Source organism: Lepidochelys olivacea (genome assembly GCF_965140295.1).
Source record: "Lepidochelys olivacea isolate rLepOli2 genome assembly, chromosome: 1".
NCBI classification, from domain to species: Eukaryota; Metazoa; Chordata; order Testudines; family Cheloniidae; genus Lepidochelys; species Lepidochelys olivacea.
The window spans coordinates 38,280,256-38,305,105 of record NC_140411.1 but is presented as its reverse complement, the minus strand read 5'-3'; the positions used below and the strand labels follow the sequence as shown (position 1 = coordinate 38,305,105).

The 24,850-nt window shown below is 40.0% G+C and overlaps 1 protein-coding gene across 9 annotated transcripts in view; it reads right to left on the bottom strand.

The window, feature by feature from the left end:
• Window positions 1-3,332: 3,332 nt before the first annotated feature.
• The window catches only part of ELMOD1 (ELMO domain containing 1), a 65,896-nt gene continuing 44,378 nt past the window's right edge, over window positions 3,333-24,850 (bottom strand). For 8 of the 9 annotated variants that reach the window (XM_084639954.1, XM_084639950.1, XM_084639949.1 and 5 more), the window contains 7 exons: window positions 23,334-23,463; window positions 15,252-15,385; window positions 13,883-13,951; window positions 13,405-13,428; window positions 10,404-10,454; window positions 8,942-9,075; window positions 3,333-4,808 (listed from right to left, as the gene is read on the bottom strand). In XM_084639954.1, the coding sequence (XP_084496080.1) occupies window positions 4,636-4,808; window positions 8,942-9,075; window positions 10,404-10,454; window positions 13,405-13,428; window positions 13,883-13,951; window positions 15,252-15,385; window positions 23,334-23,463 (715 nt within the window). In that variant the 3' untranslated portion in view covers window positions 3,333-4,635. The remainder of the gene's footprint in view (window positions 4,809-8,941; window positions 9,076-10,403; window positions 10,455-13,404; window positions 13,429-13,882; window positions 13,952-15,251; window positions 15,386-23,333; window positions 23,464-24,850) is intronic. The other variant, XM_084639955.1, reaches the window with a different exon arrangement.

Here is a 24,850-nt window from a genome sequence, read left to right as displayed (position 1 = left end):
GTATAATCAGTGACATGGGAATTGAATTTCAAAATTAGTTCAGTCTAATCTAAAAGGTGTTGATATCAAGTCAAGAAATGTGGGTTCACCCCGTCCCCCGTGGTGAAGATGCTGCTTCCTTCACCCATGTTTAATACCACCTTACTCTGCAAATTGTCCCACTGACTTCAGCTGGGCAACTTGTAGGGTAAGGAACGACTCAACAGGATTACAGGCAGCAGAATCTGACCCAATACAATTTGACAGCATCCCTTCAAGTGCAATAGAAACCTCTCTCTTTGTCCTGAGATGCTGAGCACCCACAAATCTCACTGGAATCTATGGGAATTTTGACAGTTCAGCACTTGTCAGGATCAGGGCCAAATGCCATTTTCTATAGTTCATGTTATATCTGGAAAAAGAACATGGTTGAGCTGCACGCACAGTGTGGGGGAATAGAGATACACAGTTGAAGTAGAGGGATTCCACCAGCAAAGTGCTCATGAGGTATCCCTTAGCTAAACACACTCATGTTATAATTTGCGCTGCCAATAGTCTGGCTTCACCACCCTTAGCTCAGCTAAATTGCCACAATACAGTGTGTCATTTAAGCTAAATACTACAAGTAAAATGGTTTGTTTCTTTGCATCAGTAGTAACCCAAGATGATCTAGCTGACCAATTAGTTTTCAAATCATTTAAAGTATTTCCAAGAAAAGAGAGGGACAATGTAGTCTACATAACTCACTCTTACTAGCAAACGTGAAGCTAGTGGCTCAGTTGCAGTGCTCTATGCTGATAGACACAGGGACCCAATGTTACATTTTTAATCAATTCAATCTCTTGGTCCCATGACTGGCAACAAGGACTAGGAATGCTGCAGGAGTGGCTGGAGATTGCAAGGTACCAACAATCAGAACATTTAGCAAATGCAGCATTTTTCTTCTTAGTGTTAGACAAACTTTTTTTTTTTTAATTGTAAGCCATGACCAAGAGTAAGCAAGACCCTCATTTTACAGATTGGGAAACACGGAGATTAAGTGATAGACCCACACAGCCTAAGAGGCAAAGGCACAATTCACACTGGGAAGATCCTGGCTCACAGTCCAGCGCTCATCTTTCCAGTCATCACGGCCTCTCTGGAACGTTGGTGACAGACTGTGATGGAAAACCCTTCTGGGTTAGAAAGATGGTGGCTTTAAGATCTCAATATTTCTCAGTTATATTGTGGTAGCACCGAAAAGGGCACAACTAGGTTGGGACCATTTGTGCAGGGCACTGTGCAAAACAAAATAAATGACCTCTTCTCAGCAAGCTCAGTGGAAAGTCAGCTACTGCACCATTTCAGGGGATGGATGGAGAGGAGCAAGACTGAGCTTGTTTTCTTGTGCGGCAGGATCTGAAGTCAGATCTCAATAGGACAAAGCACACAGAATCCCTGAGCCACCCTCTCCAAATAGCTCACAGTCATCTTGATGGAGCCACTCTGCTGCAAATAGGACAAGAACAGGAAGAACAAGGGTGCTGCCTGTCAAGACTGAGGAAAACATGGACTGCAAAAATAAATAAATAAAATACACAAAACAAAAATAGTGGGGCTTCCTTGGTGACAAAGGGGATATGATGGGTCTCTAAGGGAAAGGGAAATTACATGTTTAGCACCATTGAATCCATCTCTCTGCACACTACTCACTGTTATTGGACCAACTTCTGTTGGTGAGACACACCAGCTTCTAAGCTTACACAGAGCTCTTCTTCTGGTCTGGGAAACTAACCCAGACCTGAAGAAGAGCTCTGTGTAAGCTCAAAAGTTTGTCTTTCTCATGGACCGAAGTTGGTCCAATAAAAGATGTTCTCTCACCCACATTGTCACACTAATATCCTGGGACTGAGATAGCTACAACACTGCATACCACTCTCGCTGGAAGATAGCAGAAGTATCACGAAAGCAGCTGGGTCATCATTATGCTAACACGTAACTGGATGTTATTTTCGGAAGGTATAGGCACCTGGAGAAAAGACATACCATAGCTGTGAAGGTCACACTATTAGGGTGAGTTTACTACTACTGGCATAAGACGACCTAAGTTACGCATAGGTGCTGACTTCTACTGGCGCCGGTGGGTGCTCGACCCTCCCCTGCCCCTGGCCCCGCCCCAACTCCACTGCTGTCCCGCCCCCACCCCAACCCTTTCCCCAAAGTTCCCACCCCAACTCCACCCTCTCCCTGCCTCTATTCCAACTCCTTCCCCAAATCCCCACCCAGGCCCTGCCTCCTCCCCTGAGCACACCACATTCCCGCTCCTCCCGCCTCCCTCCTGGAGCTTGCTACACAGAGGGCAAATGCTGGGTGGGAGGTGGAAGAGCAGGAACGCGTCGCACTCAGCGGAGGTGATGCGGGGAGGGGAGCTTGGCTGCCGGTGGGTGCAGAGCGCCCACTCATTTTTCCCCGTGGGTGCTCCAGCCCCGAAGCACCCATGGAGTCAGTGCCTATGAAGTTAGGCTACTCCAGCTATGTGAACATAGCTTAGGTCGACTTACCTTGGTGTCTTTACTGCGCTGTGTCGACAGGAGACGCTTTCTGGTTGACTTCTTTTACTCTTCTCAGAGAGGTGGAGTACCGGGGTCGACCGGAGAGCGCTCTGCTGTCTATTTAGCGGGTCTTCACTTGACCTGCTAAATTGACCCCTGCTGCACCGATTGCAGCAGTGTCGATCTCCCAGGAGTGAAGACCAGCCCTTAGAAAGGTAACACTGACCTGGATTTTCTCTTGCAAATTCAGATGTAGAGGATCAAATATTGTGTCTTCTTTTAAAATCTCAGCAGGCTGCAACTATGTGCAAAACATTGCAGCCTGAATTTGATTGCTTTGCTCAATTAAATGTGGGGAACGGGGAAGATAGAATTGTAAAGCATCAAAAGTTATAATCCTGACGCTGTTTTAGATGCTTTTTGAGTTTGAGACAGAAAAACATCATTTAAATATAAAATGTTGCTGGCATTAACATGCATTGTCCTCACCAATACTGTAAGTAATCTCTCTCCAAATCAGTGCTAACCAAGAACCAAAAGAATTGAACAAATATTTCTCCCATTTTCATGCAACCTTGTGTGCAACAGTGGGTATTCTGAGTCTCTCTAGTTTCTAAAGTCATTGGGGGAAAATTGCAGCCTCAAAGTCAATGGGAGATTTGCTTTGGATCAGGCCCATATTGCTTTTCATGTAGGCCAGAGAGAAGCGCTGCTGAGATGGGTATGTTCCCTTTCACCCAATGACATCCCTGAAAGCACAGGAACATTCATTTTAATTTATGTGTAGGTACCTTAGAAATAAAATCCCATGCTGTTTCCCTGTTGAGAATGACAGATAATTTATTCATATAATTCACACAGTTGGGCAATACTCTACATTTTATCTCAATACGCAAGTGGTAACAAACTTGGACTGATACTAAAATTGATTGTTCAGAAGGCAAAAAAATATCCAGGGTATGAAATGCCCCGGTAAACACTGGTCAATCACAGTGACAGACACCTTTTTTAAAGTGACCTGGGAAACTTGTGTGGTTTTCTTCTAAACCTTCTAATCAACTAGATCTCTCAGTTCATAGAATCATAGAATATCAGGGTTGGAAGGGACCTCAGGAGGTCATCTAGTCCAAGCCCCTGCTCAAAGCAGGACCAATCCCCAATTTTTGCCCCAGATTCCTAAATGGCCCCCTCAAGGATTGAACTCACAACCCTGGGTTTAGCAGGCCAATGCTCAAACCACTGAGCTATCCCTCACCCCAATTCCCTCCTGGGAATTGAGTTGACAAAACAATAAGTAAAGTTTTCAGTACTTCCAACACATGATCAACTCATGCTGCATTCAGACATGTGACATATTAACCCCTTGCTTTCAAAGCAGTGCACTGGAATTTAGACGGGCTAGTGGGTACTGGGTGGCTATAACCCTATGTAACTTTTTGTAAAGACCACCTGAGATGTTCAGTCATTATGAATATATTTGCTCTTCAGTGGGAATGCAGCAAAGTCTTCAGCTCTTTTCGTATTCATGCAGCTGTGGAGTCCCATTGCAATTCTGCATATTTTAAATAAATTGTTCCCACTGACATTTGTCTCAAACCTCATTAATTTTTCATTAAGCATATATGATTGCATGGAAAAAATTGGTCTTTAATGTGTTTTTGTGCATTAGATTAAAGTTACATACATTATCTTCTAGATGAAATCCAAACATGTACTTTACTTGAAATGTCAGTCGTTATCACAAAACATATCAATAAGTTAAAAGGTTTTCACAATACAAGATTCAGATAATTATTCCACATATACAAAACAATGCTAGAGAAATACAATTCTTCAATGCCGAATTATGGGGAAAAAAAGGTCTAAAAAAATAGAAAACTCTTGATACCTGGACATCAACTCAGAACGTAACACTGCATAATGCCGCAATATGAGCACCCATTTAATGAGAAATCCCCTGGAAAGAGACATGTAAGGGGATCTAATATTTATGACAAAAATAGATGAATACTGCACCAAAAGGCATGCATACAATCGCCATGGTCATTCAATATGTTAGTGATGATCTAAAGTGTGACGTAAGAGAAGAGTGAGGCAGTGTTCTCAAATCAAATCAAGTGAATGACTACATGTTGATTAAGCTTTCTGAGGCAGCAAAGTGAGGGCACAGAGCCATGTCTGGATTCTGGAGCTGTTTTAAAATTTGCTTGTGAAATTTCTCTCGCACACGGTTAAACTCCATTATGTCCAGTGGATCCTCTTCAATCCAGAATTTATGGAATTCATGCATCAAATAGCCTAAAAAAAATTCAATATTTAAAGAATTGGAACACAGGTAAAGATCTTCTCTTGTCTACAGAATAGCAAGCACTGCAATCAGACATCATAATGCATACTGTGGGGTAGGTGAAACTAGTACCATTGAAATCTGATGTATTATTTGATGAAGCTGTGTTAATCATACTAAGAAATAAAGCACTACAGCATACAATATTAAAACAAGCCTCTAAGAGGCATCTTCAAATAATGAAAATGAAATAACTTATCAAGATGTGCTCGCAATAGTAATGGAATTACTATAATGTACTACTTAACAGAAGAAAATATACTAATTCTAGGACACAAAGAGCTCCCATTCAGGAGGACATTTACTCATGTGTTTTAAAGCTTTCCCAAATTGGGATGTTGTCTTGAATTAAGGCCTGAATTTAGAGAAGCACTTTTGAAAGATTACTCAATTGCTAATGCAAACTTTAAATATTTTTATTGTTACCTATATCAATGAAATGGCCTAACTTTACCAATAAATTACTAAAATAAAACTCTAATTACTAGATCTCTCCTCTCTTGATATGCAGTTATAAAATTGTTAACTTACGCCTGGATAAAACAAGTGAAATACAAAATATATTTTAATATTAAACTGCAGGCTAAAAGTATTAAGAGATGACATTATTAATAAGAATCAGTCTTTACCAAATGTCTTTTGTTTATATTCAGTTATTCTCATGCTCAAATATCTATGCAACAACACTTACTCTATATTATAAACAGCCTCTAGGGAAGTGTCGATAATAAAATATTTACTGAACAAGCCCTACACTTAAAAACCATTTAATTTATGAATTGTGAGTGACCTAACTTACAGTCTGAAAACAACTAGTTACTGGATCTTTGCCAGGAACATTCAGTTTTACACGTCTTTCTAAACACGAATAAAGGATTCCACCATATTGGCTTTGCACATAACCGTGGCTAGACAAATGCCAGGGGCAAGAAATAATTGGCCTTGGAAAACCCGCCTTGTGTAGGGAAAAGGCATGAGATAAAACATATACCCTATGATACCTGCCCTGATAAAGGCATTGTTTTTATTCTTTGCTCCCTCTGTGATTTCTGCATCACTTTTCCAGCAGTGGTCTGGAGGTAGAACATTGTCAATAAACAGCTCTGTGTCAAGAAATACTATGGGTTATGTAGTCCAGTTCAGCAAAGCACTTAAGCATGTGCTTGAAGCCAACAGGCCTTACACACAGCCTTATGTGTTTTCCCGAATAGGGATGGACTTAAACATATGCCATGGGCTTTGCTCAATCAGGACTTATTCCAGGACACTTTTGTTATGTACTTTATTCCATCTTTGGTTTGATAAACATCTCACTCAGTCTATTCACTTCCAAAATGGTGCCTTATTGCTAGACTTTACAAGCTACACAGTGGATTCCATGGTTAATTTATAAACAATACCATTTTCATGTACTTGGGCAGACAGATACTCCTCTTAAAGCTGGAAGGTTTTTCTTTGATGGAAAAACCTAGCTCAGCAAAACACCCTTAATAATTATTATTAAAGGGAAATATATCATGGTTGTGATTCTCATGATCCAGGTGTTTCAAAAGTATTATTATTTATACAGCATGAGAAGTGGCTTGGTGTTCAGCATGAACGGTTATTTTTATTACATCAAAAGGAACTTCATATTAATGAACGATACAGAATTGAGTGCATTGCTTGTAGTATCAAGAGATTTCAGTGCTGCCGTGGGAATGGTGAGTCAAATTCTGCACTCAGCTACGCCCAGGCAAACCCACCAAAGTCCAGGTGGACTGGATGGCTGCAGACGAGAGCAGCATTTGGCCCAGTATTGGAGAGGTCAAATCAGTACAGCTATTGTATTCTTTCACCTAGAAAGAGTGCTTGCTGTGCATTGCAATTTTGATTTTCAGATTCAGACATACAGCCTTCAGGCATTTACTGCAGCCTAATTGTGTTTCAATTTTTCTCAGCTGCATTCAATTAGTTGAAACCTAGGATGACTAAGGCCGTGGGGGAAAACTGTCTGAGTGTGTAGTGCGGAAGAATACAGAACTGTGTGAGTGAAAAACTGCGTGAAAAAAACAATTCATAATGCCCCCCACTTCCCAAACAAACAACAATGTATGTTTGGCTTGGTCAGTCTGTCAGATATTTGATCATAGAGAAAGCAGCACTCCTTCCCTACATATATCCTGACTTTCTTCCCACACACAATCCCACCACCTTGGGACCACTCCAGCCACCCCACATCCCCAGCAGCTCCACCATCTCCCCAATCAGCATGGGAAGTCTACTCCACCATGGAATTCTTAGCCTTGTGGTTTTTATCCTCACTGCAGCATTAAGCTAGGAGAGAGGGTGGTAAATGTAATTTCTTAGCGCTATAGTGCCTGCTCCCAAACGGTCTCCATGTCTGGTCAGGGAGCTCCCCTGTTTTTGTAGGCACACAGAACAGGCAGTGAAATAAGATGGAATTGTAGAGTCAGTAAAGATGGGAGCAGAAAGAAGCATCTGCAATGGGATCACCAAGCAGAACAGTGACATCTGGTGGCTGGAGCTGAGCACTGGCAAACAGAAAACAAGCGGTCACCTCTGGAAAGGCCTTTCTAAAGTGTAAAAATTACTTAAAACTTTGTGGATTTCACAAGACTTTGAGGATGCAGCAACACTGGAGATAACAGACAATGTGAAAACAACATGGGCCTATCCAGAAGATCCACTCACTCACTCAAAAAACTAAGGCACACTGGCCAAGAAGGGATTTGCAGAAACTGATGACTGGACAGCGTCAATGAGAAAGTCTCTGAAAGTCCGCTGAAAAAGAGCCTTTGAAATGTTGAAGTATCTATTCCTCTTTGTTTGGCAAACAACTCATTGTAAACTGACCTTAAACACACACATTCAGCTGTAGTCTGCAGAGATTATAGTGGAATCTTTGTATCTGTCACATGCCACACAGTAAGAAGGTTAGCTCCCCTGAATTTATGCTAGCCTGCTCCAGCCAGCTGTGACAACCCAGAATCCATCACAAAACCACAGGGGCTGATCCTTGCTGGTGTATGGAGCTTGCCCACAGGGTAATGAGTCATCTTATACAGGAGCACAGTTCTGAAGAGCATTAGTGAATATTTTAAGCACTTTAAGATTTATTATTTACTATATCTACCAGCCAGAAGCATGTTAGGCACTTTACAGACATAAAATAAGACTGGTCTCAGCCCCAAAGATCTTATTGTAATCTAACCAAAACATTAGAAGGGGGGGAACAAGCAATATAGTTATTGACACTATTTCCATTCCGTTTGTCTCTGATGATCCTACTTGAAAAAAAGAAATCTAACACCTTCAACTTCCTCTTGTCAAATGCTTGCTTATATTATTTTCCATTTTATTTTCAGCTCCTTCTCATTCTAACCCATATCCCCCCGCTCCTCCCCCCACACACTTCATCCATTAATTCATTCCCTTCTCTAACCTCAACCATCAGACGCTACCAAATGCTGCCTACTAGTTAACTCCAGATCTTACTCTTTCGTAGTTCAGGCAGACTCTCCTTTCCCTGTACCATCATCAGGAGCTCCAAACCATTTACAGGATTTCTCATCCTGAAAAGCCCCTTTTTGTAAGTTCAATTTTTAATTTTTCTTTAAAGTTAAATTCAGATCCTAATTCACCAGTTGTGCTGAGGTAGTGGAAGGCCCTATACTTCTGAAAAAGGTCCAGCTGCCAATGCATCAGTTCATCACTCCTATTTACAGTGCTGAGTTCCTGCTCCGTAGTATCCGTATCATAGATGTTCTGCAGGTAAGCACTGCAGAGTGGATAGGAGATTATATCGAGAAAGAGGGGTCTGGCTTGGATAGATGGGAGGAGTCCTTCTGTATGATTCTGTCATTCCCCTCCCCCCCCACATCTTTTTCCTGAACTGGTTCACCTGTCTGTTTTGCACAACAACATACATAGTATGCTCTGGGGTCCAAACATCACAAAGATAAAATAATAAGATTAGGATGATGCCCACCCGTGCTGCACCAACGTTCTTCACTGCAATTCACCATCCGGGAGTGGTTTTAAGGCAGTGTTACTGGTAATGCAAACAAAACGAAAAACTTACAGAACGTTTGTTGGAAATGGGATAACGTCGGAGCCTCTGGAGCAACATTGTAGAAATGGGTCTTCAGCGCGCCACTCACAAGCAGGTTGTACGCAAGGTCAGTTATGTTAATGCCAACAATAGCAAAAGAGTAGCTGGAAGAAAAGTAAAGAGTAGGATTTATTGGAAATGCTGGTGAAACTAAAAGGCTGGGGGAAGTAAATTCCCACAGATTTGGCTTTTAAGAATAATCCTTGACATTGGTTATTTCCCCTTATCTGACAAGGCTCTTAGAACAAAGTAACCGAGAACAAAAAATATTTATCCTCTGTATTCTGTACATTTTAATGGCAGTATTACACCTATGATATCTGCCTGTACCACACTGAAAATAAGAGTTTCATCATCTTGCTAATCATTTCCACAGAAGCACCATGGAAATATTTCTGTGGAAGAAGAGTAAGACCTGCTTATTAACGTCTTGGTGTTCTTGAACTCATTGTAGAAAAGGAGTGCCACACATGACACAGTTTTCATTATGACAAGTAATTTGTTATTATTACTGCCCTGCTACACTTTAAACTACCACTTGTACTATACGTACAGAGTTACCCCGATAGTGAAGAATGTCAGCTCTGGACCAGCACGAGATTAACAAAACTGCCTAGAAGGGTATTACACAGTCTCTTTAAACATTTTAAAAAAAAGCCAGTTGAAAATATGCATAGGTTCCCTGCTTGTCCTAGCAGACATTGGAAATGATAAAAATGGATAAAAAATTCTTTGAATGCCCACAGGTTTACTTTGCTGTTGGAAAAATCCCAAACAACATGTAAATAAATCTCTAGTATAATGATTAAGTTACCTCACTATAGATCAAAGACCTGTTTGAAATGGAAATGAATTATCTGCATAATGGTGCAACATCCTACACAGTCAAGAAAGTGAATGATCAAGGAAGATGTATTTTAATAAGCAGTCAATATGGCCCTTGTGTTAAGAAAAAGGACATTATCCCTTGATTTGTGATCCTCATTAAACAAAGGAAGTAATGCAGTCATGCCTAAATCATGGCTAAGAAATCCCACATCACTTATCCCAGGCCACACATCCTGTTAGTATAGTTGGTGGCAAGTGGCCTGTTAATAAATCACAACTTTGCCTGTGCCACAGTCAAAAGTGAGACCCCCACCTCATGAAGTTTATTCAACCCTTCATATGTGCAGTTACACAGTCACAAGTAAACGCTTATCATTTTAAGAAGTCCTTCCAGTTACTAAGAAGCAATTAGAAAAGTAGTACATTAGATAATCAACGTATGGCTAAGATAAGCATAAAATAGCAAATGGTGTTGTTAATACTGACATTTCATTAAAAATTGAATTAAAAAAGTTTTTTATAAAGAGAACAAATTTTTACATGTACAACATCAATCAGCATCATTGTGCTTATGTCAACTTATTTTTAAAGATCTTGTACTTACCCAATTGCCTTATCAAACTTTTTCTTCTCCCATTCAGCTTTGCTGAATTGGCTGAAAAAATGAATTCAGATGTTACCATACACTGCTTTCCAATTTGTTTTATACTGTAATGTTATCTAGCACAGGCTGGGTACTTTAAGTGCAGCGGAGCTGTCTAGTAGTATTTTTCTTTGCTTCTATGATTTTGCCGCAGTTTGATCAAACTCGTATAATAGGTTTGAAGTGAGATTAGCTTCCTTGACTTATAGCATCATCCGTGTATTGTTCTCATCAGTGCAATCTGAAAGGAGGCTGTGGCTATGCTATTCTCCCAGTCAAAATCAATTTATTCTGTAACCTCTTCAAAAAGATGGTCCACCTCACTTAAACTTGAACAAGTGCTCAAAACCCTACATTTCTTTTTAACTTTGATCAAGGATGACTTTAGCCTTTGGTGTTCTCCAAGATATACATGACATGAACCACTTGAAACAAACATGAAAAATAGTACTTCTCCAATAGAGAATGGATAGGAGAAATGTTACCTTAAAGAATATGTTTTTATTAATCTGAGTAAATTAGCAGCTACAATTTAAGGAACATTCAAAAGCAGCCATATTTAATGCCTAATAATTACAAGTCTAGAGCAGTTTTTAGATGCTTATGCATCACTCAAGAGAGACAATTAACAAAGGAACTTCTTTATCTTTCAGGATGAAAGATAATACAAACGAGGATTTGACAATGGAAAGATTTGTAGAAAAGCTAATTTGATACAGTTTACAGAGTGTCAGTTAACTGAGGTTTCACTGGTCATAGCTGAACTGTATATGCCAAATCCCAATGACATTAATGGGAGTTTTGCCGGAATAAGCACTCAGGAGAGTTTTCATAGTTTGGACCCACTATAGGGAAATATACTTGAGTGCAAACAATACAGCCACATGCCATGTTTAGATTGCACCTGAATTGTGAGAACTCAGACTATATTATACAGTACATACTTCCATGTACATATCATTTAGAATAATTTTTGCATGATTATAAATATCCACATTTAGTCCTTCAAAAGATATTAAAGATATTAGCAGAACAAGGATTCGTGCACACATTCATCAGAATGCTGACCCACTTATCTTCCCAATCTACAAAACTATTTTTCATCTCATGCAAGTGGTGAAAGCCTGAAGGGGGTTTATTCCTGGCCCAGTGAAGGAGACACCATATTTAAAAGGTGTTCACATTTAGTGTCATATCATCATAGTGGAAGGTGAAACAGGCTCAGTGGTGTCTTCAAATGAAGATAATGAATTGCTAAATGAGAAGATAGACCAGTAATACAATTCAATAGAAACAAACAACATTCATCATCATCACACGAACACCAGCACAGCCACTAAAAAAAGCACATCAACAACAAAGAGCATCACTAGAAGCATTTTACTCTCTGTGGGTGCTCTTTCAAGGATGGAGCATGCATTCCAAAAGGTTTCTAAGTAACATAACATATAAATGAAGAATATTAATGGAACTGATATTCCCTGTCTCACAAACGGGCCATTGGAATATACATATTGCTCGCGTAGCTACATTGGTGTGAAATTCCCTAGCATTGAAAGGCTCATAATCCAGATTCAATTTGCCATGTAAACTAATGAAAATTTTAATTAAGATCTTTTTTTTTTCCACATTGAAGGACAAAACCATTTAAAAATAAACACGACATACCCTGTTCATTAGCAAATACAAGTTTCCTTTCATGAAGATGCTAATGGTAAAAAACAAACAAACAAAAAAAAACCCTGTCCCCCATCCACAAGGTGGGCAATATAAAGATTAGGTAGGACCAACTGGAAATGAAGCAAACTCTGCTAAAAATAAAACAAACAAAACTTAATAAAGAGATTAAAAAGAAGTCGCGTACAATAATTAACTGACAGGGTGCCTATAACTTCTGTATGGACTTCCCCCCCCTTATAGCTTAAATCAAAATAAATAAGATATAAAGACTACCGGCCTAGGTGCCAGGTGGTCTCAAATCCTATTCCTGTTCCTACTGCTGGTTCTGACAGGCCTTCATAATACTTTGCGCTTCCATTGTATACAACACAAACATTTAGCGAGGAGATGAATTAAAGGGGACACATGATAGATGTATATAAATTAAGGTATGGCCTAGAGAAGTTAATTGGTCGCTCCAATTTTCATATTCTCTTACTACAAGGGGATGTCCATTGACACAAACAAATTTTAAAATAACACAAACTGCTTTTTTATGCAATGGATGTGGAACTCATTGTCACAAGGTATTACAGAGGCCAAGAGCTTAGCAGGACTAAAAAATGGATTCTTTACGTGGATAATGAGAACACAAGGGATAAACATTTTTGTTCTTTTGGGCAACTAACTACCTGCATGTATGGAGGGTGGGAGTGGGGAAAGAAACTTTCCCTACAGATAGTCTTTTCCATTATTAGCCATTACATTAGCTTTTTGCACCTTCTTCTAATATATCTGACACTGGCCACTGGCCAGATCTGGTATGGCAGTGCCAAGGTAGCCAGGTGATCACAATTAAGGAATACCAGACAGCTGACATGAACAACTTGTAAGCTTAAAATTGTTAGCCCAAACTATTTGGCAAATACATATGACTAGTAAGTCAGGGTCACAGAAGTCTGGAACCATTTGCATGACCTAAGAATTTTAATTAAAGAGCTAAATTTGTACACATTTTATTTTCAACAAATAATTTGACCAGTTGTAGCTACAATATGCAGAATCTTCTATAAATATGAAGCAAGGCTGACATTTGATCTTATATACATCAGCATGTTTAATTGCATCATATCCTTGTGCAGCTAGCAAGATTTGGTGACCACTGCAGCAGTGAGCTGAAGAAGGGAATATATCAAGTAAACCCTTGAAGAATGCTTGCATAAATGATGGGTTTACTCCAAATATGGTTTGATCTTTATTTACATGTAAAATCTTACAAAACTGAAAGGAAAGAAAAAAATACCTTAGCTCCTCTTTAGTGACTTCTCTTCATTGTGAAAGACAAGAGAGAATTAAAGAAAAGCACATAAAAAGATAAGTAGCTTAAAATTAAAAGAATATGGAATAAAATGAAAATATTTAGCAATACAATAAACTATATGTCAGATTCAGTACATGAAATACATGAGTTTGTCCTCTCAATCTGATTAATTTACAGTAGCTAGCCATGTTAATTTAGAGACAGGGCTGGTCTATAAGGCGAGCTAACTTTTCAAACAGCAGTAAGTCAAAGCACACTAGGGAACTTTTAGTACATGACAGGAGGGTCCGTACGGCCACCTGATGTGCAGCAGGCTGGGGTGCTGAAGATTTACACCCCAGCTTGCCGTGCATTAACTCTCCACATAGACAGCCCCAGAGACAGCATATAGCAATACTCAAGCACACAAGTCTAACAAAAATTTATTTGAAGCCAATTTATTGTTAGCCTCAAACATTACCTGTATTTCGGCTGAAGGGAATCGGAGAGAACTTGCTGAGCTATTGCAGCATCCCGTTCGGCAAAATATCTGTAGGTGCACACATTTAAATATTTAATGCAATTTGTGAACAAAGTCAGGAAATTCTTAATGCTGGTAAGCTATACTCATACAATTGTCCCAGTCCTTTCAAATATTGCCAAGGGCAGTTCTGCATAGGTACGATGGTATATAAAATGCTTTAATATATTGATAATCTATTTTAAAAACTATCAGTGTGTATATATAAAGTATCCAGATCTCTTTATGTACATATTAAGGAGTGCGTGTTACATGTCCCACCTCTGTCCCTGATGCACACAGGATAGGAGTCTGTTACAGCCCCAGCTACAGAGCCGTGGCACTTGAGCTCAAAGTGTAGCAGCTCCTGTTTTTAGCTCTGGAGAAGCCCAGTTCTATTCCCAAATTTTCAACTAAGATATTGGCCGTCACAATATCACAATGAGAAGTAGAATGGGAACGATTTCTCTTGTGATTAAAGCTCCGAATTCGGAATCAGGAGCCGGAATTCTAAGATAAGCTCTGCCACAGACCGACATGGCTGAGTCGCTCAACCTCTCTAATTCCCACTCGGTACCATGAAGTAAACACTTCCCTGACCTCACAGGGATGCTGTGAAGCTGAATTTATCAAATAATTGTAAAATACTTAGATATCTTTAGATCGAGGAATGGGAGAAGCACAGGACTTATTTAATACTGACAGAGATGTCAAAAATCAAACGGCCAGATATTATGTTTGCAAATAATGAAAATTTAATGGCTGTTTAAAATTCACCAAAGCAATCATAGCTACATTTCTTTCAGCACCTAATTCTAAGGTTGAATGTGATGTAACTGCAGACAACAACCAACAGGGACTACATTTGATCAGTTCCAACCAAGAAGTCAGAACAAAACTCCCAAAAGGAGAAAACATATGTAGACAGACAGACAAGTTTTTTATATTTTGTACAGAGTGTATCTTTACACACAAAGAATACTATAAAGCAAAATAAATGCTATATGCCTAACGGAAATGTTTCTGAACTCATGTTTAATTAATGTTTCACAAATGCGTCCAAACACAACATAAACACAATTAACAGTAAACCATGGGGGATTGTCTAAATTTCAGGATTCATGGATTAAGTAAAATAGTTTTTTTTTTTTTTAAAAGAAATATTTCCATCTCAAGAGAAAATTGGGTTTTTTTGGCACAGTTTTCTGAGATAAGAGTCTTCAATGTTTCAGGAATTATGCCTACAAACTGTTAACAATATCAACATTTGTGTTATATTTGTATAAATTGCATTACATCTTCAAACTCAGGTATCTGTATATCTACTTACAACAAATTATATAATCCCAGTAGGCCCATCCCTCTAAAATCTGTTTTAGGATCGTCTCCTTGGAAACCAATTTCACACCACTGCTTCGAAATCCGAGCTTCCAATGGGCAATCAGGCTTCAAACATTTCCATAACTAGGAATATTACAGAGAAGTTAATGATTAAGTTTTCGTGCATATAGTTGGTCTTCATTTTTATGAAATTCTCCATGCAACCTAAGTGCATCACTATGCATAGAATTCAGCAACTAGAGCCTGTGGCCAGGTACCAGCCCCTAAAAGTTTTTCTTCAATACTGTGAACAGTTCAAATACTACCCTAGAAAACCCCCTTTGACCTTACACAAGAGTTGTACAAACCCTCACAAGCACTCCTTTCTTTATACTTTATGCTCCCAGCTCCCAGACTGCTGCGCTGGGCATCACAAAATGCGGAAGAGATGGCCAGCCCTCTGTGGAGATAGAGGCGGTTAGGGACTATTTAGAAAAGCTGGACGTGCACAAGTCCATGGGGCCGGACGAGTTGCATCCGAGAGTGCTGAAGGAATTGGCGGCTGTGATTGCAGAGCCACTGGCCATTATCTTTGAAAACTCGTGGCGAACCGGGGAAGTCCCGGATGACTGGAAAAAGGCTAATGTAGTGCCAATCTTTAAAAAAGGGAAGAAGGAGGATCCTGGGAACTACAGGCCAGTCAGCCTCACCTCAGTCCCTGGAAAAATCATGGAGCAGGTCCTCAAAGAATCAATCCTGAAGCACTTGCATGAGAGGAAAGTGATCAGGAACAGCCAGCATGGATTCACCAAGGGAAGGTCATGCCTGACTAATCTAATCGCCTTTTATGATGAGATTACTGGTTCTGTGGATGAAGGGAAAGCAGTGGATGTATTGTTTCTTGACTTTAGCAAAGCTTTTGACACCGTCTCCCATAGTATTCTTGTCAGCAAGTTAAGGAAGTATGGGCTGGATGAATGCACCATAAGGTGGGTAGAAAGCTGGCTAGATTGTCGGGATCAACGGGTAGTGATCAATGGCTCCATGTCTAGTTGGCAGCCGGTATCAAGTGGAGTGCCCCAAGGGTCGGTCCTGGGGCCGGTTTTATTCAATATCTTCATAAATGATCTGGAGGATGGTGTGGATTGCACTCTCAGCAAATTTGCGGATGATACTAAACTGGGAGGAGTGGTAGATACGCTGGAGGGGAGGGATAGGATACAGAAGGACCTAGACCAATTGGAAGATTGGGCCAAAAGGAATCTGATGAGGTTCAATAAGGATAAGTGCAGGGTCCTGCACTTAGGACGGAAGAACCCAATGCACAGCTACAGACTAGGGACCGAATGGCTAGGCAGCAGTTCTGCGGAAAAGGACCTAGGGGTGACAGTGGACGAGAAGCTGGATATGAGTCAGCAGTGTGCCCTTGTTGCCAAGAAGGCCAATGGCATTTTGGGATGTATAAGTAGGGGCATAGCGAGCAGATCGAGGGATGTGATCGTTCCCCTCTATTCGACATTGGTGAGGCCTCATCTGGAGTACTGTGTCCAGTTTTGGGCCCCACACTTCAAGAAGGATGTGGATAAATTGGAGAGAGTCCAGCGAAGGGCAACAAAAATGATTAGGGGACTGGAACACATGAGTTATGAGGAGAGGCTGAGGGAGCTGGGATTGTTTAGCCTGCAGAAGAGAAGAATGAGGGGGGATTTGATAGCTGCTTTCAACTACCTGAAAGGGGGTTCCAAAGAGGATGGCTCTAGACTGTTCTCAATGGTAGCAGATGACAGACCGAGGAGTAATGGTCTCAAGTTGCAGTGGGGGAGGTTTAGATTGGATATTAGGAAAAACTTTTTCACTAAGAGGGTGGTGAAACACTGGAATGCGTTACCTAGGGAGGTGGTAGAATCTCCTTCCTTGGAGGTTTTTAAGGTCAGGCTTGACAAAGCCCTGGCTGGGATGATTTAACTGGGAATTGGTCCTGCTTTGAGCAGGGGGTTGGACTAGATGACCTTCTGGGGTCCCTTCCAACCCTGATATTCTATGATTCTATGATTCTATGCATCGAAATAGAAACTTCCTCCATAAGCAGAGTCAGAAATACGTTAGCATTTTGCTGCAAATAACTGACATGCCAGCAGGCAATCAGCCCTCTCAGTTCCATAAGGCTCTGCAGCAATCTTTTCTCAGACATCTTTTGCAATACTCTAGAATTATCGGAAATTGAGAGTGCTACACTAACACTGCACTGAAAATATAAAAGAGAAAAACCTAAACAGGAATGGCATAGTTTACCCTCCATACTTAATTCAAGGACGAGGCCTTCACTGAGCTCACATAAAAACAAAAGGAAAAATTACCATGATTTAAACTGGTGTAAATCAACCTAGCTTCACTGGCCCACAGTATCTAGTTGTGGGTACAGATAGTCGGAGAGATTGGTCATTTTCATAGGCATTTTAGATGCCTTTGCTCCTACATATCTTTTTACAGTCACCATTTTAAAGCTGTTTATGAAAGCACATCCACAGTGAATACCATGCCTAGATACAACTGCAATGCGCACCCAATAAAATGCTTAAATTGGCAGGATTATTCAAATAAGAGGCACACAATGTACATATTTCTGTACCATGGTATAAAGCAATACATTTGCTCATTCTGATGTGAATAAGACAACTGTTAATCTAAAATCTACTGACACCATATCATCAGCTCACTCATATACTCTTGACCAATGTCTCAAGGAGCACACTCATGAAGAAGTATTCCTGAAGTGCAAAAAGTCATTAAATACTTGGGGGGGGGGGATGAAATTCCAGAACTCATAATTTATAATATTACAGAAATTTCACATTCTAGAATTCAAAATGCATTTTTTAAAACTTTATAAAACCATTTGTTCAACTTTTAAAAAATTAAGCTTTATCTTTGTTAACATTTCCTGTTTTATCATGGTATGCAATAGCATGAGATATTTTAAGCACATTTCCTAATTCTTGCTTATACAGCTAGCAACAGTATTCAATGCATCAATGTTATTCTTCACTAGTTCAGTCACATTAGATAAATCTTTACCTTATCTCACAAGATAACTTCTGGTAACATGAATAAATAATAACCATTAAGAACTTGGAGAATTTCCCACTGGAGAGATCATTTAATCAGAATGTCTAGAAACAATGAGGAGGAATCAACATAATCTTTCCTGATGTGAATTGAAAACAAATCGAAGTCCCAGACAGACCGCTATTTGGTATTCACTAACTCTTATGTCAAAAGCATGTTGTAAACTGATCCTTGATATATGGTATGGGAGGCAAATAGTGGAGAAGGGACATCAAAGTCCTTATTTTAAAAACAGGAAGAACTTTACTGTTTAAAAGGAAATATGCAGAAATGTTCCTCTCATTATCATCAGTTTCCATCTGGCTTTAGTTCTAATTTAGGAGAAAAAAAATTCAAAAGCACCTTTGTGATTTAGGAGCCTACATCCCAAAGAGATTCAGGCACCTGGGGGAGGCCAAGGTTTTAAAATTATTTAGGGACTTAAAGATGCAGATAAATGCCTACTGGCATTTTCAAAAGCACTTAGGCAGTTAACTCCTGTCATAAATATAAAGGGAAGGGTAATCCCCTTTGAAATCCCTCCTGGCCAGGGGAAAGCTCCTCTCACCTGTAAAGGGTTAAGAAGCTAAAGGTAACCTCGCTGGCACCTGACCAAAATGACCAATGAGGAGACAAGATACTTTCAAAAGCTGGGAGGAGGGAGAGAAACAAAGGGTCTGTGTGTCTGTCTATATGCTGGTTTCTGTCGGGGATAGACCAAGAATGGAGTCTTAGAACTTTTAGTAAGTAATCTAGCTAGGTATGTGTTAGATTATGATTTCTTTAAATGGCTGAGAAAAGAATTGTGCTGAATAGAATAACTATTTCTGTCTGTGTATCTTTTTTGTAACTTAAGGTTTTGCCTAGAGGGGTTCTCTATGTTTTTGAATCTAATTACCCTGTAAGATCTCTACCATCCTGATTTTACAGGGGGGATTTCTTTATTTCTATTTACTTCTATTTTTATTAAAAGTCTTCTTGTAAGAAAACTGAATGCTTTTTCATTGTTCTCAGATCCAAGGGTTTGGGTCTGTGGTCACCTATGCAAATTGGTGAGGCTTTTTATCCAACATTTCCCAGGAAAGGGGGGGTGCAAGTGTTGGGAGGATTGTTCATTGTTCTTAAGATCCAAGGGTCTGAGTCTGTAGTCACCTAGGCAAATTGGTGAGGCTTTTTACCAAACCTTGTCCAGGAAGTGGGGTGCAAGGTTTTGGGAAGTATTTTGGGGGGAAAGACGTGTCCAAACAGCTCTTCCCCAGTAACCAGTATTTGTTTGGTGGTGGTAGCGGCCAGTCCAAGGACAACGGGTGGAATACTTTGTACCTTGGGGAAGTTTTGACCTAAGCTGGTAAAGATAAGCTTAGGAGGTTTTTCATGCAGGTCCCCACATCTGTACCCTAGAGTTCAGAGTGGGGGAGGAACCTTGACAACTCCCATGGATTTCAATGACTCCCAGGTGACTCCTTTTAAAATGGGACTTAGGCATTTGTGAAAATTTTACCCACAATGACTCACCCTTGGCTATCATTCTGCAAAGTTACAAATGATGTTGCAGAGGATGGTGCTGCTATTCAGAAACACCAATTATAAAACAATCAAATGTTTGTTTTTTCAAAGCCTGTTCAAGTTTATTCATGATGAGAAAAGCTTTCAATTTCAGGAGTTTGCTGGGTGGGATAGGTGCATTAGGAGGAAATTTTTCCTTGGGGGCAGGTTATCCCCATACCATTTATTGCAGAGCTTCTGGTTCCTTCTCTGAATCATTTGGTCCTGGCCACGGTCGGAGACAGGATACTGGATTGCATGAAACATTGGGCCGAATCATTATGGCAATAGATACTTTCTCCATAACTCTACCCCTTCTTCAGCTCTGACTGCTACAAGGAAGGGGTGTCTGCTGCCCTATCCCATCCCACAGCTTCTGTTTTTGAGCCCTGTTCTTCAGTGAATAACGCGAGTGCCTGCTTCTGCTTAAGCACAGGGCTGTCCCCAAATAACTGCACAGTGATTCTGATCTGATTCCTATCAGTTTCATTGCTGCCAACAATGATTCTGAAGAGCAGCACTGAAAACTCACTAGACTTGTCAGTTTTGGCTCTATGTAACCTGGAAACCAGAACTGACTGACTGCATTATTACTTTAATTGTATATTATTACATATGAGTTTTTATACATCTATTCAATGCCCACACACATACCTGATTTTGAAATAATGATAGCTAGAGATCTGCTTCTGGTGTAAGAGGCCAACACATTCAAAAACAAGAGAATTTACTTTGCCTAATGCTGGAGAAAATAAGCTCGGTTCTTTTCTTGAAGGAAATGTTCACAGTCCTTCACTACAAAAATGACAGCTCAGTTCTATTGCCAAAGTAAGCAAGAGCATGGGATTGTCAGTCAGGTAAGTGACAGACATCTGTGGGCTCGTCCTAATGGCAGAACCTATTTCTAGGTTTTATGTTTATGACAAAAGTGGGAATTTTTGGCATGGTTTTTGTGAACATGTGTCTCCCCCATCAGACTTTGCATTCTTATCCTCTGGGAGCAGAGGGGTTAAAATGCTTCTCCTAGAACAGAGGTGTGACACTGGCAGACCAGGTGCCAGGCCATGCCAAGGTCCCCAGGCCTCAATTGAATACTGACAAATACACAGCTGAAATCAGTCTGGCTCACCTGTGTGTTAGTAATGTTAAAATAGGTGTGAGAATTACAAGAATATGTTTAGACTTTACTGAATACTTGTGAGTTGCTGCATGCATTAATCTCACTTATAACATCTGTATCCCACATTGTAAAGTAATATTTAAGCATTTGCACTGTATGCCTTTTTAACTGTGTAGATCACCAGACAGGAGAGAGACATTAACTACAGTAGAACCTGACAGTTGCGAACACCAGATTTATGAATTGACTGATGAACCACACACCTCATTTGGAAGTGGAAGTACGCAATAAAAAGCAAATACTCTATAGCACAGTACTGTGTTAAACAAACTACCAAAAAAAATAAAGGGAAAGTTTAAAAAACAAGATTTGACCATGGAAGGAAACTCTGCTGGTTTCATTTAAATTAAGATGGTTAAAAGCAGCATTTTTCTTCTGCACAGAAAAGTTTCAAAGCTGTATTAAGTCAAGGTTCAGCTGTGAACTTTTGAAAGAACCACCATAATGTTTTGTTCAGAATTATGAACATTTCAGAGTTACGAACAACCGCCACCCCTGAAGTGTTCATAACACTGAGGTTCTATTGTAGTGTGAAATGCTGGTCTCCAACAGAAGGTGTTCTGTCCTGCCCAAGGAGGAAGGTCCATTGACACCAGAAGGGTTACAACGGAACATTAAAGAGGACAAAAGACTTGGTTGTTTACTCTCGCTCCCCCAGGAACATGAGTCTTGCAAGTGGATTCCTCCCATCAGCTGAGTTTGCTGCTCAAAGCAGAAGGGGGGAAGGAATAAAAACCTCTAACAAGGAAGAAGTGTATGTTTATGCTGCTCGGACTCTAAGGAGCAAGAATTACTAGGCATAAGCAAAAGATCCCCAGTGCTTACCCTGGATTAGCCCTAAAGGACATATAGAGCTTGCTTATTACAGAAGTTTCTATTACTTTTTTGAAACTTAAGATTGGAACTCATTTGTTTATGTATGTTTATCAGCTTTACCTTGTAAGTAACTCTCTTATTTCCTTTTCTTTTTATTAACTCTGTACATAGTTTATGATAGGACTGGCTACAAGCGTTGTCTTTGGTGTGAGATTTAAAGTGCAATTGACCTGGGGAAAGTGACTGGTCCTTTGGGACTGGGAGTAGCCTGAATATTGCTGTGATTCACGATGTAAGGTACTATCTCTGTCACAAAGGAAAGCTTACCTGGGTGGCAAGACAGATTGGAGTACCCAAGATGAGAGTCTGTGACTCCATGTTAAGGCTGTTATAATGCCTCAGGAATTTACACTTGATTTGTTGGTGAAATCTAATTACAGAACCCACAACCAATTTGGGGTTTGTGCCCTAGTTGGTAACAGTCTGCCCTGAGGTTGGTACTCACGCTCTTGATCCACAGCATGACAGCTTGACAAGAGGAAAGGCATAAGGTGCTTGGATCATGTAGGTGTCCGGGGTGGTATGAATTCACCATCAAGAGCTGGCTGGAATCAACATATTTGAATGGAAGATTCTACAGAAAACCGCCATGACTGAAGATTAATTCCTAGTGCAAATAACTTCCTTTCCTCCACCTTTCTGAAGGGAAGCAGAGCTCAAATCCCTAACCAGAGAACAATGGAGTAAAGGTGTCAGGGGCCTGTGACAAACACAGAGTTCTCAGACATACAGGTGCTCTCACTTAGGACTGAGAGACAAAGGGATAGTGTGAGAGTGCTAAAATGGATTCCAGTACAAGCTTGCCTAATGGAGCCCTGGCTTTAGCCAATATGAATTCTGTCTTAACCTTTGGTTCTCTGTACAAACCTAAGGACTTCCCAACACTGTATTCCAGTTGACTATTAAAACCTACCCTGTTTTGGAAAAGATTTCCTGTTGTTGATGGTTCTACTTACTAATGTGCACTGATCCCGAAAGGGAGTGGAAAGTCTCTGAACAGGAGTCTACCTCAACTGGATTCACAGTTCAGAGCTCATGCCGAGAAACAAGGATTGTTGGATCCCGAAGGCCAGTCTCGGAGGCGTTGAGGCCATGTGGCCAACCATTCTGGAAAACTGTGAGCCCCTGAAGGTCTGACTGTTTAAAGGCAGGGGCATACCACAAAGCCTGTAAATCCATGACAGTGTTCATAAATAAGTGCAATGTAGCTGCATGCCTAGCAACTTACAACCTATGTTGACGAATACTGCTGTAATATGCCATTTTAGGAGCGTATGGAGGAAGTTAAGACATACCTGTGGAAACTGTGTATGACACTTTTACAAATAGGGCATGTGGAATCACCAGGAATCAAGTGTTCTATGCCAAAGTGATTCCAGCACTCACCTTTAGAAGCTTCTCTTCATGTTGGGGATTCTCTGAGTCATATGGCTCTCTGCGCAGCTTTTCAACCTCTGCAATCAGATTTCTGTACCCTACAATCTGTAGGAGACAGGCCTGAAGAGATACTCCTAACCTAAGCAAAAAGAAGTCAAACAATGATGAAGTGAACTGTAGCTCACGAAAGCTCATGCTCAAATAAATTGGTTAGTCTCTAAGGTGCCACTAGTACTCCTTTTCTTTTTGCGAATACAGACTAACACGGCTGCTACTCTGAATACTGTACACAGCCACTTAATTTATATGAATATCCTCAATGAATCAAAAGCTTTAAGCAATAAGTTTAATTATGGTGGAAGAAATTTAATGGGGTCAATTCTTCTCACCAGAAAAACTACATTTAAAGAGATCGTGTACACTGCACAATTTTGCTATTTACTAGCTTTCTTTAGTATTTGGACTTTCTTTTGTAAGTTAATACTCCTCCCTATCCCCACCCCGAACAGCAGTGAAATCTCTCTTATTTGTTAACATCCCATTCTGACTGTATACAGCAGCCATGTGGATGCCTGCTGAAAGGACTGCATCAAATCTTTCCCTTCATGCAAACCACAACTTCTCAAAAAAAAAAAAAGCCCTGAGACCGGCAATGAACTAAAAAAATCACAGTGAATTAATCACTGAAACTATATGTTTTGTTTCCATGTCACAAAAGCCCACACAATACAGGAAAAACCTGAACTAATGCGTCTTATGCAGCCTTTATGGGATCTGCCCTTAGGTTGTTATTTTTTGCCTCACATGCTGAGAATTGCCATAATTTTTTTCACTCTGTATTGTAAGTCAAAACATTTTAGATTTTTATGCACCATTTAAAAGTCACTAGGCTTCTAATGCTTTAAATTAAGGCAATTTATTCAAGTGTTAGTTTGGACAGTCTACAGCATATTATTAAATGCAATTAGATACTGAATGTTATTGAATACCAATACCTTTCGCATCTCATATGGAAACATGCTATGAATATTTAGGCAGGTATTTTAAAAACATTTCCATAAAATCTCAAATTAATATAATCCCTAACATGAGTAAGGAAAGCACAATCAGCTTAATTTCAATGCTGTTTGCGTGCCACTAAATCATAGATATCAGAGATGATAAAGATCTATTAGGTTATCTTGTCCATCTCTCTAAAAATGCAAGACTGTCCTGTTCAGTACTTCGTTTAATCTATTGTAGTATTAAATGACTTGAGCATAAAGACTTCCACTTCTTATCTTTGAAGACTATTCCGTGGAATGTAACAGATATCACCACTAGGATATTTTTCCTTGCCTCAGTTTCATACTAGGACTTCTAGTTATACACGCTTGGTCTACCCTAAACAAGTGTCTTCTCCTCCTTTGGTGTTTACATGCTTCACTTTTTATACGTTTCATTTTTATAGTACCTTTCATTCCAAAGGATGAAAACATGCTTCATTAAACTACATGTGAATGCTTTCACCTCACTGCTAAAATGCT